Source organism: Trachemys scripta, chromosome 9 (genome assembly GCF_013100865.1).
Source record: "Trachemys scripta elegans isolate TJP31775 chromosome 9, CAS_Tse_1.0, whole genome shotgun sequence".
Classification (NCBI taxonomy): Eukaryota; Metazoa; Chordata; order Testudines; family Emydidae; genus Trachemys; species Trachemys scripta.
The window spans coordinates 21,469,343-21,489,863 of record NC_048306.1 but is presented as its reverse complement, the minus strand read 5'-3'; the positions used below and the strand labels follow the sequence as shown (position 1 = coordinate 21,489,863).

At 45.2% G+C, this 20,521-nt stretch overlaps 1 protein-coding gene across 2 annotated transcripts in view; it reads left to right on the top strand.

Moving 5' to 3' along the window:
* The window catches only part of LOC117882473 (vascular endothelial growth factor receptor kdr-like), a 183,285-nt gene that overhangs the window by 51,187 nt on the left and 111,577 nt on the right, over window positions 1–20,521 (top strand). For both annotated transcript variants that reach the window (XM_034780741.1, XM_034780742.1), the window contains exons 2-3: window positions 2,117–2,213; window positions 6,362–6,585. In XM_034780741.1, the coding sequence (XP_034636632.1) occupies window positions 2,117–2,213; window positions 6,362–6,585 (321 nt within the window). The remainder of the gene's footprint in view (window positions 1–2,116; window positions 2,214–6,361; window positions 6,586–20,521) is intronic.

The following is a 20,521-nucleotide window of genomic DNA, read 5'->3' as shown; positions in this document are numbered from 1 at the left end:
GATCTCTAATGACGACAAGTGGTCAAGACCTTGGTTTAATGTCTCATCTGAGAGGGAGCTTGCAATTCAGGAAGACAGTTGGTATCACCTGCTGAGGGTTTCTAGCAAAATGTTTTTGAGTGGAGCCGTCTTTAGAAAGCAACATTTTTAGAAGGCTGGAGCTCTGGGGTATTAGCTAGCCTCTGCTGAGTTTCTGATGGGAATTTGAATAGCTCATGAAGGAAGCCAGATTACTGTAAGTGGGAGTGAGTCACTCTTCATGAAAGGAACATGCAGTGCTGAGACCATTTCACATGAATTTTTTAAAAGAGAAATTTGGGAGTGGCAGGAGGAAAATCACTTTTTCATCAGCTGAAAGCTCTGTTTCTCTTCGTTCGATACATTAACATCACTACACTGCTGAGTAAAAAGCCTTTGTTATAAGCCAAGCTAAGGATTTCTGACTTGACAAGTTCAATGTGAGGGAGAAGATGAAGAATTGAAGTGCATACAGGGAAAGAAAACATAAGACTTTAATGTCATAGCTCTGGAAAATGAGAAACAAATCTAAGCATAGTTGTGGTTGTGCTGATTACTCTTCCCTCAGTGTGGGCAAGGCAACTGATCTGGCCAGTTTCACTTTTGTTTCTTGTCAGTTTCACTTTCTGCAGCTGTGTTTGACTTCATAGCATAGGAAGGTGATGTTTACATTTATTGAAATCTACCATGAAAACAAACATTTCAATCTAGGCTAGGTCTCATAAAACCCCTTTTAAAACAAAATCTAACCTTTGGACCTTGAAATCAGTTGGCAGGATCACTTTAAGAGTTCAATCGAATGGCAAATTCTGCCAAAGAGAGGAGCAGCAGCAAACATGGGTTCTTCTCTGTGCTCTGCCAGTGACTCACTATGTGACCATGGCAAAGTCACTTCACCTTTCTGTGCCTCCATTTCCCCATCTGTAAAACCGGGATAATAATGTTAACCAATCTGTGTAAACCGCTTTTAGATCTACCTTTGAAAAATGTCAAGTATGATTTACTAATACTGAGGGGGCAAAATAAAACATACTCTTAGCATCCTCACTGCCAGTTATTAGAGAGCCCTAGGGAATTTGATGGTCAGGATAGCATCCAGTAAAAGCTGATGACTGCCCTATGGAGAGAGCTTTGCACACTAGCCATGTGACAGATTGATGTTGGTGACAGGACCACAAACACAGCTGCAAATTTGCCTTATGAAACAGTGCTATACTCTGCAACAATAATGCCCCCAAACAAAGCAAGTGTCACTGCCGTATTTGTGTTTATTACTCAGGAATACTGCCGGTTTTGTCGTTGTTGCTGTTTTTTAATATACTGGATATTGCAGACTTAGGGTACATCTACACTACAGGGGGGAGTCGATTTAAGATACGCAAATTCAGCTACGTGAATAGCGTAGCTGAATTCGACGTATTGCAGCCGACTTACCCCGTTGTGAGGACGGCGGCAAAATCGACTTCTGCCGCTTTTTGTCGGCGGCGCTTACTCCCACCTCCGCTGGTGGAGTTAGAGCGCCGATTCGGGGATCGATTGTCGCGTCCCGATGGGACGCGATAAATCGATCCCCGAGAGGTCGATTTCTACCCGCCGATTCAGGCGGGTAGTATAGACCAGACCTTATAAAGGGAAGGCAGTTGCTCCCCAGAAATTTTCCCCATGTATGTAGTTCATTAAAGGAAAACATACACTTAAAATGTCTCGTGTGACAATTTGAATTATTCACTGAGGGCCCCATGCACTCCACTTTTATGTCAGTGTAATGGAAATGAATAGACTTAGTCTAGCCTAAAACGGGAGTAACATGGGGTAGGTCCACCTCTAGATGAAACAGGAATGGGGAAACAAATGTTATTTTCAGACATTAGAAAAGATATTGTAAACACTGGAAAGTAAAAGGGCTAAATTCCATTCTCACTTAACCTCATGTAGCCCTTGGCTACAGTGGAGTAACATGAGTTTAGTGAAAGAAGAATTTGGCCCCAAAGATATGAACTACAGAAAGCTTCCCTCATATTCAATTGTGTCTGTTCTAATACATGTATCCCCTGGAAAACATTCCTAACTGTGTATTTTCTCCTTTATTTTGGCTCAGGTCTTGCTCTGGAAGAACTGCTACTGAAACCAAAGTTGAACATCACAGAAGATCAAATTGTAATCAATGCAGGAGATTTCTTTGCCATAACATGCAGGTGAGGTTGGTCCCAGCACTGTCAGATTTCCCTGGTATTTATTGGCTGCCCTGGCACAAAATAACCCCAGGATCAAAAGGGTACTCCTCAGCCACAACTGGGGAGTTTTGCTATATCTTTCCCTGACATGCATTTTCATGTGGAATAGGATCTTATTTAGTCTAATAGAATGGAGGGGAGAGAACTTCTTCAGATCAATAGGACCCTCTACGTTGCAAATGGGCGCAGTCCAACTCCCACTGAAGTCCATGGTAAGACTTCTATGGTCTCAGTGAGTGATGGATCATATCAGGAGACAAAGCTCATTTTCGGATACTGAGGATTTTTGGATAAGGATTTGCCTAGCTAAGGTTCAGTTCTGCTGTGTACGAATTCTCTCTTTCATGCCATGTGTGTAAATAAGAGACGGACTTGTTGACCACAGTCGGTAATCAGCCCTCTCTGTGTATACAGGCTGACCCCAAATGCTGTCTAGCCTATAAGATGACCATTAAATAAACAGCAGCCAGCATATGTACATTTAAAGACCCATCCTGTCTGAATATATCATAGCCTTTAAATGAAAGATAGCCAGGCCTCATAAAACGCAGACTGTTGGTTATAAATTATGGAGACTTTTCACCCATTGACACAGTGTGCAAAATGTGCAGGAAAAGTGCCAAATTTGGGCTCAAGTCTTGCATTCATGGGAAGATAAGCCTTGACAAATCTGGGTTGTAAAGTGTTCACTTGCAGTCGATTGGCAGATGACGGGAGTAGTAAATGCACAGGGAGTTGGGGAATTTTCAGCTTTGGGAAAATATAAGATTAGCCCCGCTGGATCAGACGAGAGGCCCCGGAGAGGGTGGTATAAATCAGGGTAAGTAATTGTGAATGTGATTTATACAACAGGAGGACAGGCTTGTAGCAAAAATGAATAACCACCAGAAGGGTGTGAGAAGATTTAAAAGCCTTGCACAAGCATGTGAGAAAGTTGCCGTTAAAGCAAGTCATGCACAAGTATTTAGTATTTGTATTGTTGTAGCACCTAGGAGCCCAATCACAGACCAGGACCCCATTGTGCTAAGTGCTGTACAAACACACAACAAAAAGACAACCCTGCTTCCAAACAGTCATTCACAGTCACACACACACGTTATTTTACACCTTACACATCCTGTTGGTTGTTTTGCCAGCCACACTCACTCCTTCAGCATGTAAATGACACCAGCTTAGATTCATTCTATCACTTCATTGATTTACTAACATGTAGTTTACACTGATATTTATGTTACCTCTGATTTTGTCCCAATCAGTCCATTTAAATCAGTATTGCCCTTTCTGCCGGCAAATCTACTTGTCCCCCATCAAACTCACTAATTTGTGCAATTGTTACACAGCTCAAGGAGATTCTTTCCTGATACCTGCAGCTGGCACTGGCTCATGAGGTCAAAACAACCTTATGATAATATTTCTAGCTTGGCAAGCTGTGGACACTGGTGATGACTGTAAAATTTAAACTGTCCTTTAATATACAGCTGCATTATTTCTTTTCACGATGTTAGGGGTGTGTGAATTTCTACAAGGTGCCTGCGTGCTAATTAAAGAGGTTGGTTCTTGGTTTTGTTTTTTAAATTGGTTGCTCTTTAATTTATTTGAGTATCACCTCATCCATGTATTGTCAGATGAAAGAATGAATAATTAAATAATGTGCTTTGCAATTCTGTAGTGCCTCCACAAGCTCAAACTGCCTTAGCAACATTAAGCCATAAGTCCTCATGGCACCCCCGTGTGTAGAAAAGGGTAATTCTCCATATCCACATGGGGAAAACCAAGGCACAGAGAAGTTGTTACTTGTCTAAGGTAAAGCAACCAGTCTCTGCCACAGCTAGGTACAAAAGCTGGAACTTCTGCCCATGATTCATGTGCCTTAAACATTGAACACTTTCACCAGGTCCTCAGCAGATGTAAATTAGCCTAGTGCCATGTCTTGCGCACACACACACACACACACACACACACACACACACACACACACACACACACACACGGCATCTGAACTCTTTAAAGGGAGCTGGGACGGTCTGGATTGCGGCAAAATAGAGAAGAATGATTTGCACAATAGCTGTCAGAACTGAGAGTACAATGAAATTCCTCTGTTCTATGTGGATCTATCAGCAGCACTAAACCAAGACCAGAACACAAGTCTCCTGACTCCTAGGCCCATGCTCCAACCATTAAACCAGGCTGCCTCTAAACCTTGGAGTCACTACTCCACTCTTCCGACATTGGGCTGAAAAACCAGGGGCGGCTTTTTTGCCCCCCCAAGCACAGCAGTCCAGCTGCCTTCGGCGGCATGCCTGCGGGAGGTCGGCCAGTCCCGCGGCTTCGGCGTACCCGCCGCTGAATTGCCGCCAAATCCGCGGGATCGGCGGACCTCCCACAGGCAAGCCACCAAAGGCTGCATGACTGCTGCCCTCACAGAGACCGGCAGGGCGCCCCCTGCGGCTTGCCGCCTCAGGCACACGCTTAGAGCACTGGTGCCTGGAGCCGCCGCTGCTGAAAATGTGCCCCAGTGACAGTGTAATGTAGTGAGTGCAGATGATGAGGGGACAGAGCACAACATGTCGCTTTGCTGTTGCCCTTGAGGCAGAGCATGACAGGCATTGCTGGGAGACCCTCCTTTGCTAAGGGTGGTCGTTCTGACATGAGCCTGGGGAGAAGGAGCAGGGATGGAGAATTCCTCCACAGAAAAAGAGTCCTTGGTTTGAACCGCCCCCTAAAAGGCTGGACAATAAGTCTGCCTCTGTGTTGCCTCTGTCCAGTGCAGCACATCCAGTGATGGGGGTGAGGCTGCCCCTGAGAGAGGATAGCTACATGTTTACCCAGCACTCTCATTTACCCACATGCTGGGAAGAGCCTCCAGATTTCAGCCAAGCTCCATCAGCATCTTCAAGAAATCTCCTTCCTTAGAGGTTTTTAAGGTCAGGCTTGACAAAGCCCTGGCTAGGATGATTTAGCTGGGGATTGGCCCTGCTTTGAGCAGAGGGTTGGACTAGATGACCTCCTGAGAATATCCAACCCTGATATCCTATGATTTTATGAAAGTAACAAAGGACAGACAGAGTTGAGAGCCAAGAGGATGTTTGTATTAAGGAGCAGCAGGACCTTGCTGGCAGACACACACTCATTTGTGGCACCCACTACACATGTACGAGGTGACTGACCCAGACCCGCAGAGGAAGATTGTAGAGCAACTCACTAACACCAGCTCACAGCAGGATGTAGTAACAATACCTCTGGAGCACATATGCCTTTGCATTCAACGGATATGCCCTGACTGGAGTTTTCCCTCTATTGCTACTCACAGTAAGGAAAATCCAGAGGTCATTACTCAGTCCTCCCTTAGGTAAATCCCTCTGAAGTCAATGGAAGTCCACTGAGTAAGGACAGTGTGAACACAGTGTCGGTTTAAAATTAAAGGCCAGACTGTGTCTTGCCTGGTGCAGTCATCAAGGAGAGGGGAAAGGCACAAGGAGCTCCCCATCCTTGCACCCATGGAGAAAGAGAACTGCTTCAAATAGCACTAACACCGGCCCTAGCTTCTCCACAGGAGTCTGGGGCAGTCACCGCTAATTAAAGAAAAAGAGGGATGTGGAGTTACGTAAATGGCCTTTTCTCTCTCTTCCTTACCCCCAGTGTTAGGAACAAGAGATTTTAACTTAACTGGTAAAAATGTGCAGAGAGCCCAACTCAGGAGAAGTTTACAAATGTATCTGATGCCTTCTAAAGTTTTTATAGCAATAAATGTAGCCACTTTAAATGAGCTCATGTTCACATTGTTCCTTCAAAATGAAAAGTACATTGTCCCTCCAGCCCGCAGGAAATGGTCTTGCATTTGCTATTGCTTCTCTCAGGAAATGTTCCATGCCCTGGGGAGGAGGGCAGGGTAACTCCATCGTAAGCCTTAGCTCCCTCAAGGTGCTGGAAAAGCTAACAGCTCATAAAATACATCACAAAGAGTTTTATCATTCCTCACCACGTGGCACGTTTATGAAAATTGGAATCACATAAATTAGCCACAGAGAACCCGGCCCAAGAAATGTAGATTATTCCACTCATTATGCCTGAGGCCGTGACAGAATCTGTATTTTGTGTTGTGTTGACAGGGGAGCAGCCGCCTTGACCTGGCTATGGGGAAATGAGCCACACAAAGACGTTCCCCACAGATGGACCGTATCTGAGCACAAGTGTTCAGACAACATACAGCAGACCTGCAGCAGGCTCACAATCAACAAAGCTATAGCCAGCGACACTGGTTACTTCACCTGTGTTTATAATGACCTCCTTTCTAACAAGGACCTCATGGCCAAGACATATGTGTACGTTACAGGTAAGAGCTTTATCCTTCTAGATCTTCTCTCCATGTTACCACATTGGCGGTGTCAGCTAACATTCAATTGTTGGACACACCCATGCTAATTATAGACAGGCAAACCACTTCAGATGCATTAACAGCTTCCGCCCACCATCACAGCAAATAAAAACAGAATATTCTAAAGAGGTTTTATTGACTTTTTGTTTTTACTTTCATGCCTCCTGGTTTCATAGGATCAGACATTAGAGATGGAAGAGACCTATCTAGTCCAATCCCTAGACTGGATTAGTGCATTGTCCAGTCTAGTTTTATGTGTCCCAACTGATGTACACCCCTCATTTCACTACTCCCTTTGAGAGCCTATTCCACACCCTGGTGAGCTCACTGGCAGGAAATTTTTCTTAAGACTCAACCTAAATGTTTCCTTTCTTAATTTTATCCCATTGAAACCCCCTTATGCCACCCTAAATAATTCCTCTCCCTCCTAAGTATTTACCCCCAGGAGATATTTGTAGACCACTTTGCCCTCCACCCCAATTAGGCATCACTTGGGTATGTCTACACTGCAGCTGGGAGTGAGCCTCCATGACTCAATAGATGGACATACCTGATGCCCTGGGTCCGAGTTTGGGTGGCTAGACCGAGTCTCCACCAGTACAGCAGCATCTACATTGCTATTTTAAACATGCTAGCTCAAGCCCCACTAGTACAAGTCTATCTACCCATGCTGGGAATCTGACTCCTACCTCCAGTGTAGACATATGCTAAGCAAGGCTATACCAGTGTAGCTATGAAAATCTTTTTCTCAGTATGGAATTTAAGAAGGGGAAGACCAAAAACAACCAACCAAAAGTGTCCCATTTAAGAGGGTCTCCAAACTGAACCCAGCCAGCAGGGTTCATAGTTCTCTTATTATTCTAGGAGGCAGGCAGGCTTTCTCCCTTTCCCCTTAGGCATCCAGGAAGGATCATAAGGTCTCACAGAAAGCAAACTTACAGTCAGAAAAATCAAAAGTCTCTAGGGCGGAGGTCAGGCAAGTGTGCTAGGGCCTGCAACCCGTAGCAAAGATCTGATCCCCTCCCTTTCAGTTTCTATCTCCTAGTTATCTAGCACAGCCCCAAGGGTGCAGCAAGGTGTTCCTTGATTGCAGCCAAGAGTTCTTGGCTGTAAACTCCAGTGTGTTTCTTACAGAGGTTGTGCCTCCCACCCCATTCTCAAAAGCCAATCCTTTCAGCCCGTTGCTCCTCTTTGGTCTTCCCTGAACTCCCTCCAGTTGGTCAGTATCTTTGTGGATTCAGCTGCAAGTGCATGCAGACTCTGCAACAGAAGACAACAATGTTCTTCTCTACAGCAAAGTGAATAATTCAGAATGAATAGCATGCTCATTTAATTTAGCCTTTTTCTGCTTGTGGAATATCCACGAGAAGATCATGAGTTCCTCAAACGTATTCCATTCTTCACGTTTTAGTCTACAGATCTCAGATATTCCAAATTCAAATTGAGTTGCTTAGCTGTGATTAGTCAAATAAGTTATATGGTATTGTTTTTGTACCTTACTTGGGTGAGAACTGATCCCGATACTTGCACAGACTAATTTATTATTTAGTTCCCACAAAGATTCATACAGAAGACTGTGATTCATTCTCCAAGAACATTTGTGCCAGTAAAACTTGGTTGCCCGAACGTTCATGGAAAATGAAGGTAAAAGGGCATGAACATGGCTGAAGCAAGTTTAATTAAAAATTCAAGTGAACATTCACAGAAAATATTTTGCATTAGCAGCCCACCTCTATTATTCTCGCATTGTTTCTAACTCTGATGAAACCCAGAAGTCCCAAAATACATGATTTCCAGCCCAAAGAGGTTACGATATGCATAGACATCAAAACCCAATTGCTCAATCATTTGGTATATAACTGCTTGATTCATTTGGATAATTCTTTCCTCTCTTCTCTGTACTGAAAATAGATATCTTCCACCTTTATTCTTCCTTCCCTGTAAGTCCCTCCTTTTCTTGGAATTTAGCTTCTTAGTGTTACTTGTTAGTTCCTGTATCCATTTTCTTTTTCCCTTTGTATTTCCCTTCCAGCTCAGTCAGAAATTCTATTTCCTCACTAGCCTATGCCCTGCACTTTATCTGCGCTGATTCATGTGCTGACCTGTTTCCTTTTCTGATTACACGCTCCTCAGATGCCTGAGTCTGTACTGCCCCAACCCAATAGCTGAACTGCAGGAAATACCGTATTGGAAGCTCGATGCCCTGTCCTGACTCAGTGCCCTCACTGGCTTACAGGGACCACATTTAATGCAAAATGCTTTGACAGAAGCACAATCAGAAAATCTTGTGGGATCTCCTGGGACTGTCTGAGCTCTTTCCTTAAAAAAATATTTAAAGCGATAAAACCCTGCCTACAATGGAAGCAATCAGCACACAGCTAATTTGTAAACCTACAAGATGGCCTCTCGCTCTCCTGAAACTGGCTGTCCTGGCACCCTTATGAAATCAATGCTAGTTGACTGTTATACCCAAATCACTGAAAAACATCTTCTTGCTCACAGATGTAATTCACCTGGGTCATGGTTCCTCTGCATTCTCATCTGAAATTCACCTGTGCTATGAAAAGTAAATCCAGTAAACAAAGTAGTAAAGTATAGAGCGTATGGGACAATTCATGCCCTATAGTACATAGATGCACTAGTGAGGCTAGGAAAGGGTGCTGAGAGAGTCTCTTCTCCAGGCCCTACGATATCAGTGCGGAGCGGGATTCCCATCTAGTGCAGAAGAGAACTCTAGAAAAGTAGCTCAGCTAACATACCCACTGGCACCCTCGGACGTGGCCTGACAGGCTGAGGGCGGGGTCAAGCCCCCAGCAAGCTAGCTGGTTTTACGTACCTCTGCATATGTGCCATCTGAAGATGCACGCTTTGTTTCTTCCTGCAATATCTATCTGTCTTGCCCTGCACTGGCAGGATAGCTGTTGGGCCAAGAAAGCTGATTGTCAATGAGGCCCTCTATGTTGTATAGTTCAGACACCCATCACATGGATTATTATCATCCTCATCTTTAGAAGAACGTATATTTCTTAGGCCCTCATCCCTGTGGTATCTGGGCACCATTACGTACATTTAGAAGAACGTCATTTACCTCAGAGTAAAGGAATGAGGCTTCCTGTTACTGCCCACAGACAGGGGCACACTGAGTTCAGAAGGATCGGCTCTGGGTAGTTTACAGTGTGCAGCATGGACGTTTGTGGGGCTGAGCCAAGTAGGGTGGGAAAACTTTCAGACAAACCCTAGAGGCTGGAGGTTCCACTGAGATTACAAAGCCATTATTACCAAAGGAGAAGGGGGATGGGATTTTCCCCCTCATTCCTGGCCTGCTGCTTGACACCAAAATGAGAACATGATTGTCTCGGAAGTCCTGCTCATTGGCTATTATTTCCTGTGCTTGTGTCTGTTTTTACAGCCTCCCTGATGGAGTTTCACATCGCTGTGAGAATCTGGCATTTAGCAGCCCTCCCCCTCCCACTGCAATTGAGCCTTGACCTCTGAACATCAGTCAGATTGTACAGGATCTGGTGGCGGTGGGATCAAACTTGATGCCACTTTGAGAGACCATGCACTAAATTGCCATTTGAGTCTTGTCTACACACAAAAATCACACTGCTTTTAACTAATACAGTGGTTAAAGCAGTACAACCCACCCTAGTGTGGCTGCAATATAATGCTGTTTATACCAGTATAGCTTCTTCCAATAAATGCTATTCTAGACATGCACAGTACTGATTTAACTATTTTGTGGGGGTGGGAGGGAATCACACCCTTGACTGAAATAGTTAAATCAGGACAAAAACTGTGTGTAGATCAGAGCTTAGACACAACAGGGATGGGTGCCATGTAGGAAACTAGGTAGAACAGTATAGAATAGAATAGCGTCTCTTCGTGGCTCTTTGTTCTTTGCAACCATTCAGGTGCGTGGGGTTTTAGACAATGACGGCTCTACATGTGACTACACCCGTTTACTTGTGGGAACTAGGGCAATTGTGCTGAGCAACAGCTTTCATTATACATTATTTTCCTAATAAAAAGTTTCAAGCATCCAATCAAAGAGCAAAATAAATATCATGTGTCTAGGAAACCAGTGACTCATTGTGAACAGCAACTCACTGCCGCAAACCCATTTGCAAACAACCCACTGACAGAAAATCGTTCATTCCAACTACTCCGTGAATTCATATGAATAATTAAGACTCTCCCAGGGAAAGGGAATGACTTGAGAGCAGGACAGAGGACAGGGACGAAAGGCACAACGAATATAATTCACAAAACGTCATTTGATCAGCTGCATTAATAACTCATGAGCCAGAACGAGCTCGGCAAGGCTTCCAGACATCAGCACAAGCTTTGCAGGGCTGGCAGGTAGAACAATCAGCCTTTGATTTTTTAAACTGATCAAAAAGGATGGGGAAGTGATGGAGAGAATCTGTATGTGGCCCTGTCATGCCATTTTTACCATCTTCTTTTTCTGTTTGCACTCCCCTTTTAGCACAAGTGCCTCTAGTTCTCATCCACATCATTTCACAAGGCACCAGCTGAGTTCTAAGTGGCTTCCTTCTTTCTCCCTTGATCAGGTATTTTAAAAGCCCAGTGTCTCAGCTGTCCAGCTTACCTCACGGCTCCAGCCTCACTGGACCCATCACAACACCACCCCTGGCTTCACACTGTGAGCAGCTCAGTCCTTTTTGCAAAAAGCCTCCTAGAGAACATCTAAAGTTTCCCTTTTCCTCTCCTTCCCCCTGAGCCAGCCAGAAGGGAGAAGGGAAACACCCAGCCAGGACTGCCGACTGCCAAAGCACACATCTCACTGCTGCTGCTTCTCATGAGCTGGAACAGCAAGAAATGCCCAGTCAGTCACAAGAGCAATTCCCCACTGAGGCAAACATTGGGAGGAGTGGGTGGGTATAAACACTGGACCAAGCAACAGATCAAATCCACCTTTGTCTCTTCTTTATATGCCAAATGTAACATGCTTTCAGTTCTGGTACAGGATGCCCCCCCGCCCCACCCCCGCTTCTTCCTCACTGAAAGATGGCTGGAGAGGATGGGAGAGCATGAAAGCACCGCTCACATTAGCTCATCTTTGGTTCTGACATTCTTTGAAGCCGATTTCTGCCTCCCTAATTCTCTTGACAGCTTGCAGTGATAATCTGAATGTGAGACGCAGACACACAGGGCGAGGGTGACAGGACTGACTTTGGCTTGCTTTGCGGTGGAGACTACCAATGAGAACAGCGGCTGGAGGCCGGCGGGTTGGGTTTCTTTGATTTTGTTGTTTTTGTGGAGACAGCTGCACTTTTCTGCCAGACACTCAGCCAGCCGCGATAGGCTAGCGCTCCCTGTTCACTCAGCGCTGAGCCAAGCAGATAAGTAGCTGGCTCTCACAGTGACAGAAGGGTTTGGCAGGCATGTTCTAGATGTAGCTTAGATTGGGCTGCAGGCCACCAAAATGATCTTCCTGGGCAAGGGATCATTACGGTCCTGATCCAGGAAGGAGGAGAGCACCTTCATTTCTGAACAGTCTCCGAGATCCTAAGAGGCACTCTCAGGTTGAGTTGGTATGTAAGCTCTGACAAGACAGCACACCATGAGTTACTGCCACTAAGTCAGTGCCTGCAGTTGACTGAACTACAAGAAACCCTGTGTGTACCTCTCTGAGGAAGTTCTGAAACCACAGAGCCTTCAGTTCTTGACTCCTGGGGACTGTGTGAAACACTGGTTCGCAAGGGACCTGATTCTGCCAGATGCTGAGCTCTTGCTGTGTGATGCTGCCTGCTTTCAAGTCCCACTGGCTTCAGCAACTTGCCAGGAATGGGCTCTGAGCCTTCTGGGAAAAAGGGTTTCAAATTCTGGTTTAGGTGTCCAGTGAAAATAAGTTTATTATAGCCTAGTCCACAGAAGACTTAACCCATGCTGCAGATGCCACCCAACAATAGAGACAAAGTGGGTGAGGAGATAAAATTTTGTATTGGAAGGGGAAAGCTTTCAAGTTTCACAGAGCTCTTCCTCAGGTCTGGGAAAGGTAACCAGAGTGTCCAAGCTAAATAGAAGGTGGGACAGATTGTTAAACATAAGGAGCTGACACACATTGTACGAAACCACTTAAACTGAAGTGGGCAATTAACACCTCTGCAGTCATAGGATAAAAGAGGGTAGGAGGCTGCAGAGTGTGTTCATGTTGTTGCAATGAGCCATAAGATGCAGAGAGAACCTACTTCAACAAGGAAAAAAACTCCCACTGACCACATACTCCTAGCTGTCACCTACCATCCCACACTGGAACCCACATGGGGCATCATCAAACAATTACAACCCATACTTGATGGGGACCACCTCCTGAAAGAAATCTTTCCTGAACCCCCTCTTCTAGCCTTCAATGCCCAGCCTCACCAAGCTCATCATCAGAAGCAAACTACCCACAGACCAGGACACACCAACTCAAAGTGGCACCAGACCCTGCCAGAACAACAGATGGAAAACTTGCAGACATGTCTCTACTGCTATGATGATTAACACGCCTTCAAGATCCATGGGTCCTACGCATGCCTATCACAACATATGGTGCACCTCAACAGTGCTTCAAATGCCCCAACATCAACTATGTGGATGAAACGAATGAACTCACACAGAAATGTTAAAAGATAAAAACAACCTCTCACCCACAAGTGAACACTTTCCCCAAAGCGATCACTCCATATCTGATCTCTCAGTCCTTAAAGGAAGCCAACATAATACCTTCAAAAGACAAGCCTGGGAACTTAAACTGATAACTCTCCTGGACACTAAAAGTCATGGACTTAATAGAGACACTAGTTTTATGGATCATTACAACAATTTGTAACACACCCTGCTGCCTAATACCCACTTCATTTTAAGTCCTCTCCTACAACATATGAACCCCTTATGCATAAGTCTGTCCCATCTTGTATTAGGTTGAGCTCCCGGGTTACCTTCCCCAGACCTGAGGAAGAGCTCCATGAAGCTCAAAATCTTGTCCCTTCCACCAACAGAAGTTGGTCCCATAACAGATATTATCTCACTCCCTGGTCCCTCATATCCTGGGACCAAAACTGCTACAACCACACTGAACCAGACAATAGAACAGATGTAACCAATGGGCAGAAAAGCCCCACATCTGGTGCGTGGCCCTGCTGTGTTCACACCCTGCGTGCTGTCAGAGTAGAGGCTTGAACTGGGATGGGAACATTGTGGTCTCTGGCTTGGCAGTTACTATTCTACAGCTGAGTCAAAAGGGCCCTCCCTAAGATCATCTCAAATAACAATTAATCTTTTACTGGATGTAATAGGAGTTTAAACATTAGGGGCTTTGCTGTCTTACGTTAAACAAGGGTATAGTAGGCACTTGATCTTTGAATTTCTTTTGTCTGCAACATACTTGACGCCTATGCCTGGCTCTGTGACTGCAGCTGGACACCAGGTCCTCTTCCCCTGAGCTCTCCTGCTGTTACTGCTTCCCCAGCTCTTCTATTTCTGTATGTTCCTGCTTGGAGCTTAGGCTGTGTTGGGTAAACAGTAACACCCTGCCCTGACGGCAGCTTCCTGCAAACTTCCACTGACCTGTAGAGCTAAACAGCCAGTCTGCGGGACCCAAGAGAAGGGGCCTTTCCCTCGCCTTGGGGCTACAGCGACAGCTGATAAGTCACTAACGTTTTGCAGCTCTTGTCTTTCTTCACGTGTAACGAGTTTTACAGCCCACAGTAAATTCTTGTTGTTTTAAGATCCTATAGGATGGAAGGGTGTTTTTGTAGGATAGAATCCATGGAGCAAATCACCTTCCCAGCTCAGGAGAAATTGCCATGCCTGGCTGCAGGGGAAAATGTCACCCCTTTGACATAAAAGACGGCGCATTTATTCTCCGATATTTTTTCTGTATCAGCTCAGTCTTGGAAGGTGCGGAGTTCATTCCACTCCTGTCCATTTCTGTGCGTGCAGCTGCTCACAAGCTGTCGGTGGGTGAGAAAGTGTGGGTGTCTCTGTTATTGTTCTGTGAAGGTACCCATAGTACACATGTCCCAGATCCTCAGATGGTGTCAGTGGAGCCACACTGATTTACACCAGCTGACTGATTGGCTTGGAATATAGACCCTCTTTGAGGACAGAGTGAAGGCAAGTAGCACTCATCCTTTACTTAAGGAAGGGCTTGTCTACATTCAACTTGCTTGTTTTTTACTTGGAGTTAACTGATTGCCAGTTAACTGAGGCCTTGTCTACACTGCCACTTTACAGCGCTGCAACTTTCTCACTCGGGGTGTGAAACCTCCCTCCCCCTCGAGCGCTGCAAGTTTCAGCGCTGTAAAGTGGCAGCGTAGACTGTGCACCAGCTCTCTCCCAGCGCTGGTACCGCGACTACACAGCCATGTTAAACATTGCTGGTGAAGACATATCCTTAGGTGGTTTATATGTTTGTAAAGGTAGTGTCCACTCCAGTCTTTACAAACATGTTAACCATGTTTTTGGTTAGGCAATTGGCAATCTGTTAGCTCTGGGTAAAAGAGTCCAATGTAGACAAACCTAACCTGTCCCAGCTTAGTTTATCTGTAAAGTGAAGTGTCCAGCTTCCAGCTCTATGCCAGGGGAGGGGTCTCTCCCCTCCAGTACAGAGGCAGTCTGCTTGCCGTGGGCTTGCGTTTCTTCATAGTCAGAGCTTTTCCCCAGAGGAGCAGTAGTAAAGGCTCAGAACCATAGGCGCCAACTCCGTAGGTGCTCCGGGGCTGGAGCACCCCTGGGGGGAAAATGGTGGGTGCTGAGGACCCTCGGCAACCCCCCTATTGGCTCCTCACCTAGCCTCCCACCAGTGCCTCCCACCCACCATCAGCGCCCCCCCTTTCTTCCCGTGCCTTCCACCCGCCGCAATCAGCTGTTTCACCGTGTGCAGGAGGCACTGGTGGGGAAGAGTGAGGGTGCGGTGAGCTCAGGAGAGGGAGTGGAATGGGGCAGGAAGAGGCAGGGCGGGGGTGGAGCGGGGGCGGGAAGAGGCAGGGTGGGGCCTTGCGGAAGGAGTGGAGTGGGGGCGGGGCCTGGGTCACAGCCAGTGGTCAAGCACCTCACGGCACATTGGAAAATCGGCACCTGTGCTCAGAACTCAGCACAGAAGATGACAAATGGGCACCAAACAGAATGAAGATTTGCTCTGTTGCTCACCATGCAATTACTCTTCAGGGTTTGATGATCTGATTTCCCACCTCCCTACACTAAAGAGAGATTGTCATAGATGTACAATGAGGACCTTTTATGCACAAAGCATTGTCTCCCTAGCCTCACTCATCCCACCTCCTGCTATCAGTACCTGAATTTATGGCTGTAATGCCTTTCCTCCTCAATCCCAGCTGCACTTTCCACTGAAATCCAGATTTAAATCACGACCCTGCGTTTATGGTCTCTCCATACTAGCATCTTCTACCCAGGAGCAGTCCAGTGACTTCAGCATGAGTAAAGATTCCAGGATTGGGCCTTATGACTGTATTGCAGCGTGAGATGAGGAGCGCTGTGATGAAGAGCTGCTCCTGCTTAGACATCATAAATTGAATCAAGTGCTGTGATAGGCATTCCAGTAATCTGGCTAATGCACAGGGCAGTAATTCTCGAGAAAAACTCTATGTCCCATATGAAAAACAATCACCCATAAAAAAATCAACCCCCCGATTTCTTTCCCATTTCTAAATATAGTAAGAATAATGATCCTGATTAAGTGCACTCTGGGATTAACAGCCTATCCCATCTCAGGTCATCAACTCCTCTCCCAGCCAAGTCACTAATAACCCAGAAATGGCCTTTGCCAACGTATCCATTGCTCAACTGCATAGACATTTTTAAACACCATCTAGATTTCAAATTGTCATTGCAGGGGAATGGATTAATATATTTTGGCTTCCAAGTGAGGCTGCAGCTCATGCTCTGGGATAGTTTAATCCTAGCCACTGGCTAGACATGTACATAAAATGGCAATTCAGATGCAGGCTGCCATTAAAAAGCAATTAGAAATCAGATGTAGTTTTACTGTTGGTGCAAATATATATGAACTCATTGACTTTTGTTTTTACCATAACTAAATACAAGGACAGGTCATGCCTGCAAGTGGAAAAGACTTTCCCAACTTGCTCAGGGTGTCCCTGCTTTTAAAGCAGGATGTTCATTTGTACTGATTAGCCAGACAGTGACAATGCAGAGGTACGAAGTAGGATTAAAACTCACTGCAGATATTAAGCATAGACACATGCCCCATAACATGACTAAATATATGAATGTAATAGATCCACTTTGAAAACCACACTGGACAAAATGAGACTTGTGCCTTTAAAACTCACTGCTGCAACCTATTGCTGTGCCAAGCCAGGGGAGATCAAACTCCCATTAATATGAATACTAGAGTTAGGCCCGAGCCACAGAGTTCTGAACTGGCTTCAGATTTCCAGGGTTCAAGCTAGTGGTTTGGTTCAACCCAGTGTAGAGATTAGGGCCAGACAGAAAATTCAGATGTGTGCCTAAAACTTCCTAAATCCAGGATTTTGGTTCTAATTAACAGCCCGTCCATAATATTTTCTCCGGCTCTCCCCTGCTCCAAAGCAATGTATTTCCTTATAGACCCACACAAAGGAAGGAGCAATCACTTCCATCATTGACATAGAACAGAAGCTGAAACGAAAGGACATCGTTTGAAATGAGGGATGTCATTCTGGCTTGAATTCTTTGCCTCCTATTTTGATCCCTCATATTAAATTCACTGTTGCTCAGAAAGTGTGCAGACAGGGCTTTGAAGAGCTTGTGATCAGCTGTTTGTAGTAACTCCCTGGATGTTAATCCTGCGTTATTGGTCTTTGCACAGTGACCCAAGTGCCTTTTGTAAAGCATTGTCCATGTACATCTGACCTTTTCGGGTACACACAAAAGTAGCCACATCGGCACATTCTCTGGTTCTGCGTCTAGGTAACCAAGTTGGACAGTACTCCTGGATCACTAGGCTTGCTACTGCCAGTCCAGCAAGTAAAAAACTTGAACTAAGTAAGCTACCAAAACCAAAAACAAAATCCACTTTCCTACATAACCCTCAACCCTCCTCTCTCTCATGCACACACACACACACACACACACACACTTGTATTTTTAAGAGCTGCATTTTCTCTGACAGATGAAAGGAATCCTGGCTGCAGAGGAGAGCTGGTTATTATTTGAAGATTAGTTCCATAGATCAGTGGTAGCATTTATGTTTTTCAGTAACATTCTTTAAGCAAAGAGCAGTCACATGAGCCAAGGAGTGAACAGTGATATTCCCAAATGAATTCACAGTCATGGGGTAGAAAACCCAAACCAGGTGAGAAAATACAAGGCAGTTCTGTGTTTTCTTTTGTCACCTGAATTGTGTTTTTGGAAGAAAAGGGAAAGCCCAAATCTCATTCCCTGTACACTCTGAGGGTCATTAATGACCACCAGCAGAACTGAGCTTCTGGCTCTGATAAATATGACTAATATGCTGACCAGGTTCACAGCAGTGAAATGATAGACATTCGGGGAAAGTCTACACCGGAATAAAAGACCACAGCCTGGCCGCAGCTAGCTCAGGTCAGCTGATTTGGGCTTGCAGGGCTCGGGCCGCGGGGCTAAAAATTGTTGTATAGATGTTCGGGCTCCAGCTGGAGCCGGGGTCTGGGACTCTCCCCCTTCGTGGGGTCCCAGAGCTTGAGACCCAACCTGAGCCCAAATGTCTACACCAGTGCTTCTCAAAGCTGGGCTTCTCAAAGGGCGGCCAGCACGTCCCTCGGCCTGCACTGCTTCCCGCAGCCCCCATTGGCCTGAAGCGGTGAACTGCAGCCAGTGGGAGCCATGATCGGCCGAACCTGTGGACGTGGCAGGTACACAAACCTGCCTGGACCGCCAGGGGCTTTCCCTGAACAAGCGGCGGACCAGGTTTGAGAAGCACTGGTCTACACAGTGATTTTACAGCCCTGCAGCCTGAGACCTATAAGCCCAAGTCTGGGCCAGACATGTTGTTTAATTGCTGTGTAGACATACCTCTTCCACACCTAAAAATTATCCAACATTAGAACCATCCATGTGATCAGGTGGCATATTGGAAATTGAAGACCAAATTTGGTGCAAGCACAATAATAAATACATTTATATAGCATCTATCAGCCAGAAAAATTCAACACATATACACATTTTACATATATGAGAAATACTTCACCCACTATTTAATTACAGCCACTTCTGGGGTGGAACATGACCACTGTTTAACAATGCACAGCAACTGTGCTCAGAAGTTGGATTTTTGTTTTAAGTTCACAGAATTATTTCACTTTTCTTTCTGTGACAGCAAAATAAATCCCCAAGAAGAAACACAATTATGCTTGCTGGGGAATGGGTGTCTCAGTGGATTAGTAATGGGCTATGCAGCCATTTACCCTGGCATCACCTGTTCAAACCCTGCTCCATAGTAGCTAGATCTGGTCCCAAGAAATGGAGGGCAAAATGTGGAAATTTTTATGCCATTTTTTTCATCCTTTCCCCCTAACTTTTCCCACCAGTTAGCTAAAAAATTGAGGGAACAATTTTGCCCATTTTTAACTGAAAACTAAAATTTTTCACAATTTTCCAACCACCTCCAGCAGCCATCACCAGTTGCCATCACTGTCAATGGCTACTGCAGTGACCTATGAAATGAATTGGTGGCTTTGGTCCATTACCTACTGGCTAGGTGTCTCAATCACAAAACAGCCACCAGGTTCCTGGATTCTAGGCAATTGAATCAGGAAGTACCTCAGGAGGTTGACGTGGCAGCAACTAGACATGTTCCTGACGAACCCTGAAATATCACACAGTTGATTACCTTTAAAAAATAGACCATATTTATGTTTCTTGTTTCTGAGACCAGTCCTGGGAAGAAGAGAGAGAGTATGTGTCTTTGATTTGGATACTGCAACAACATTCTGTAGTTTGAGATCAGTACATAGTAAAAAAGAGGGAAAGCACAGAATCAAAGGCAGGGATATTGGTTAATGCCACTTTGGGGAATTCTGGTCCAGGAGACTTGCTGGAGTCCTTTAATATCAACCAAAGCCAACATGGACAGGTTAACCAGACTATGATCTCCACATCGGGGAACTGTCCAGCAAAACACCTCCTGAAAAAATACCACAGCCTCAGCACTGAATGTGGCAGGTGGATACAAAGTCAAATAACAACCACACCAAGGACCCTCCTATTTCTTTCCTGTTCTATGGAAAACCTCTTTCTGCTGGAGGGTGGGAAAAGGCACCAAACTTCTATAAATAATGTTGCCATCTTAATTTGGTAATTATGCCCAAGGCTATTTAATGTATTTGCACAGGACCATGGGGCACTGGGACAAGTTGTAGACAAATAGCAGTTGTATCTCTTCAAACTAATTAGTGATCTCTTTTACCTCTCCATAAAAGCATTTCATGTCTTATGTGCATAAGAAGAAGTAAACAGAACCCTAAGATATAAAGGTAAATAAATTCCATGGTTCAAGACAGAAATCGATCACCTGAGCGGCTCAGGAAGGAACATTTTCCCTTTGTATAGTTCAGGGGTAGGCAACTTTCAGAAGTGGTGTGCCAAATCTTCATTTATTCACTTTAATTTAAGGTTTTGCGTGCTGGTAATACATGTTAACGTTTTTTAGAAGGTCTCTCTCTATAAGTCTATATTATATAACTAAACTATTGTTGTATGTAAAGTAAACAAGGTTTTCAAAATGTTTAAGAAGCTTCCTTTAAAATTAAATTAAAATGCTGATCTTATGCCACCAGCCTGCTCAGCTCACTGCCAGCCTGGGGTTCTGTTCATCTAGGCCTGCAGCGGGCTGAGCGGGGCGACTCGAGGTCAGGGCAGAGGGCTGGGGGGGGGGGGGGGG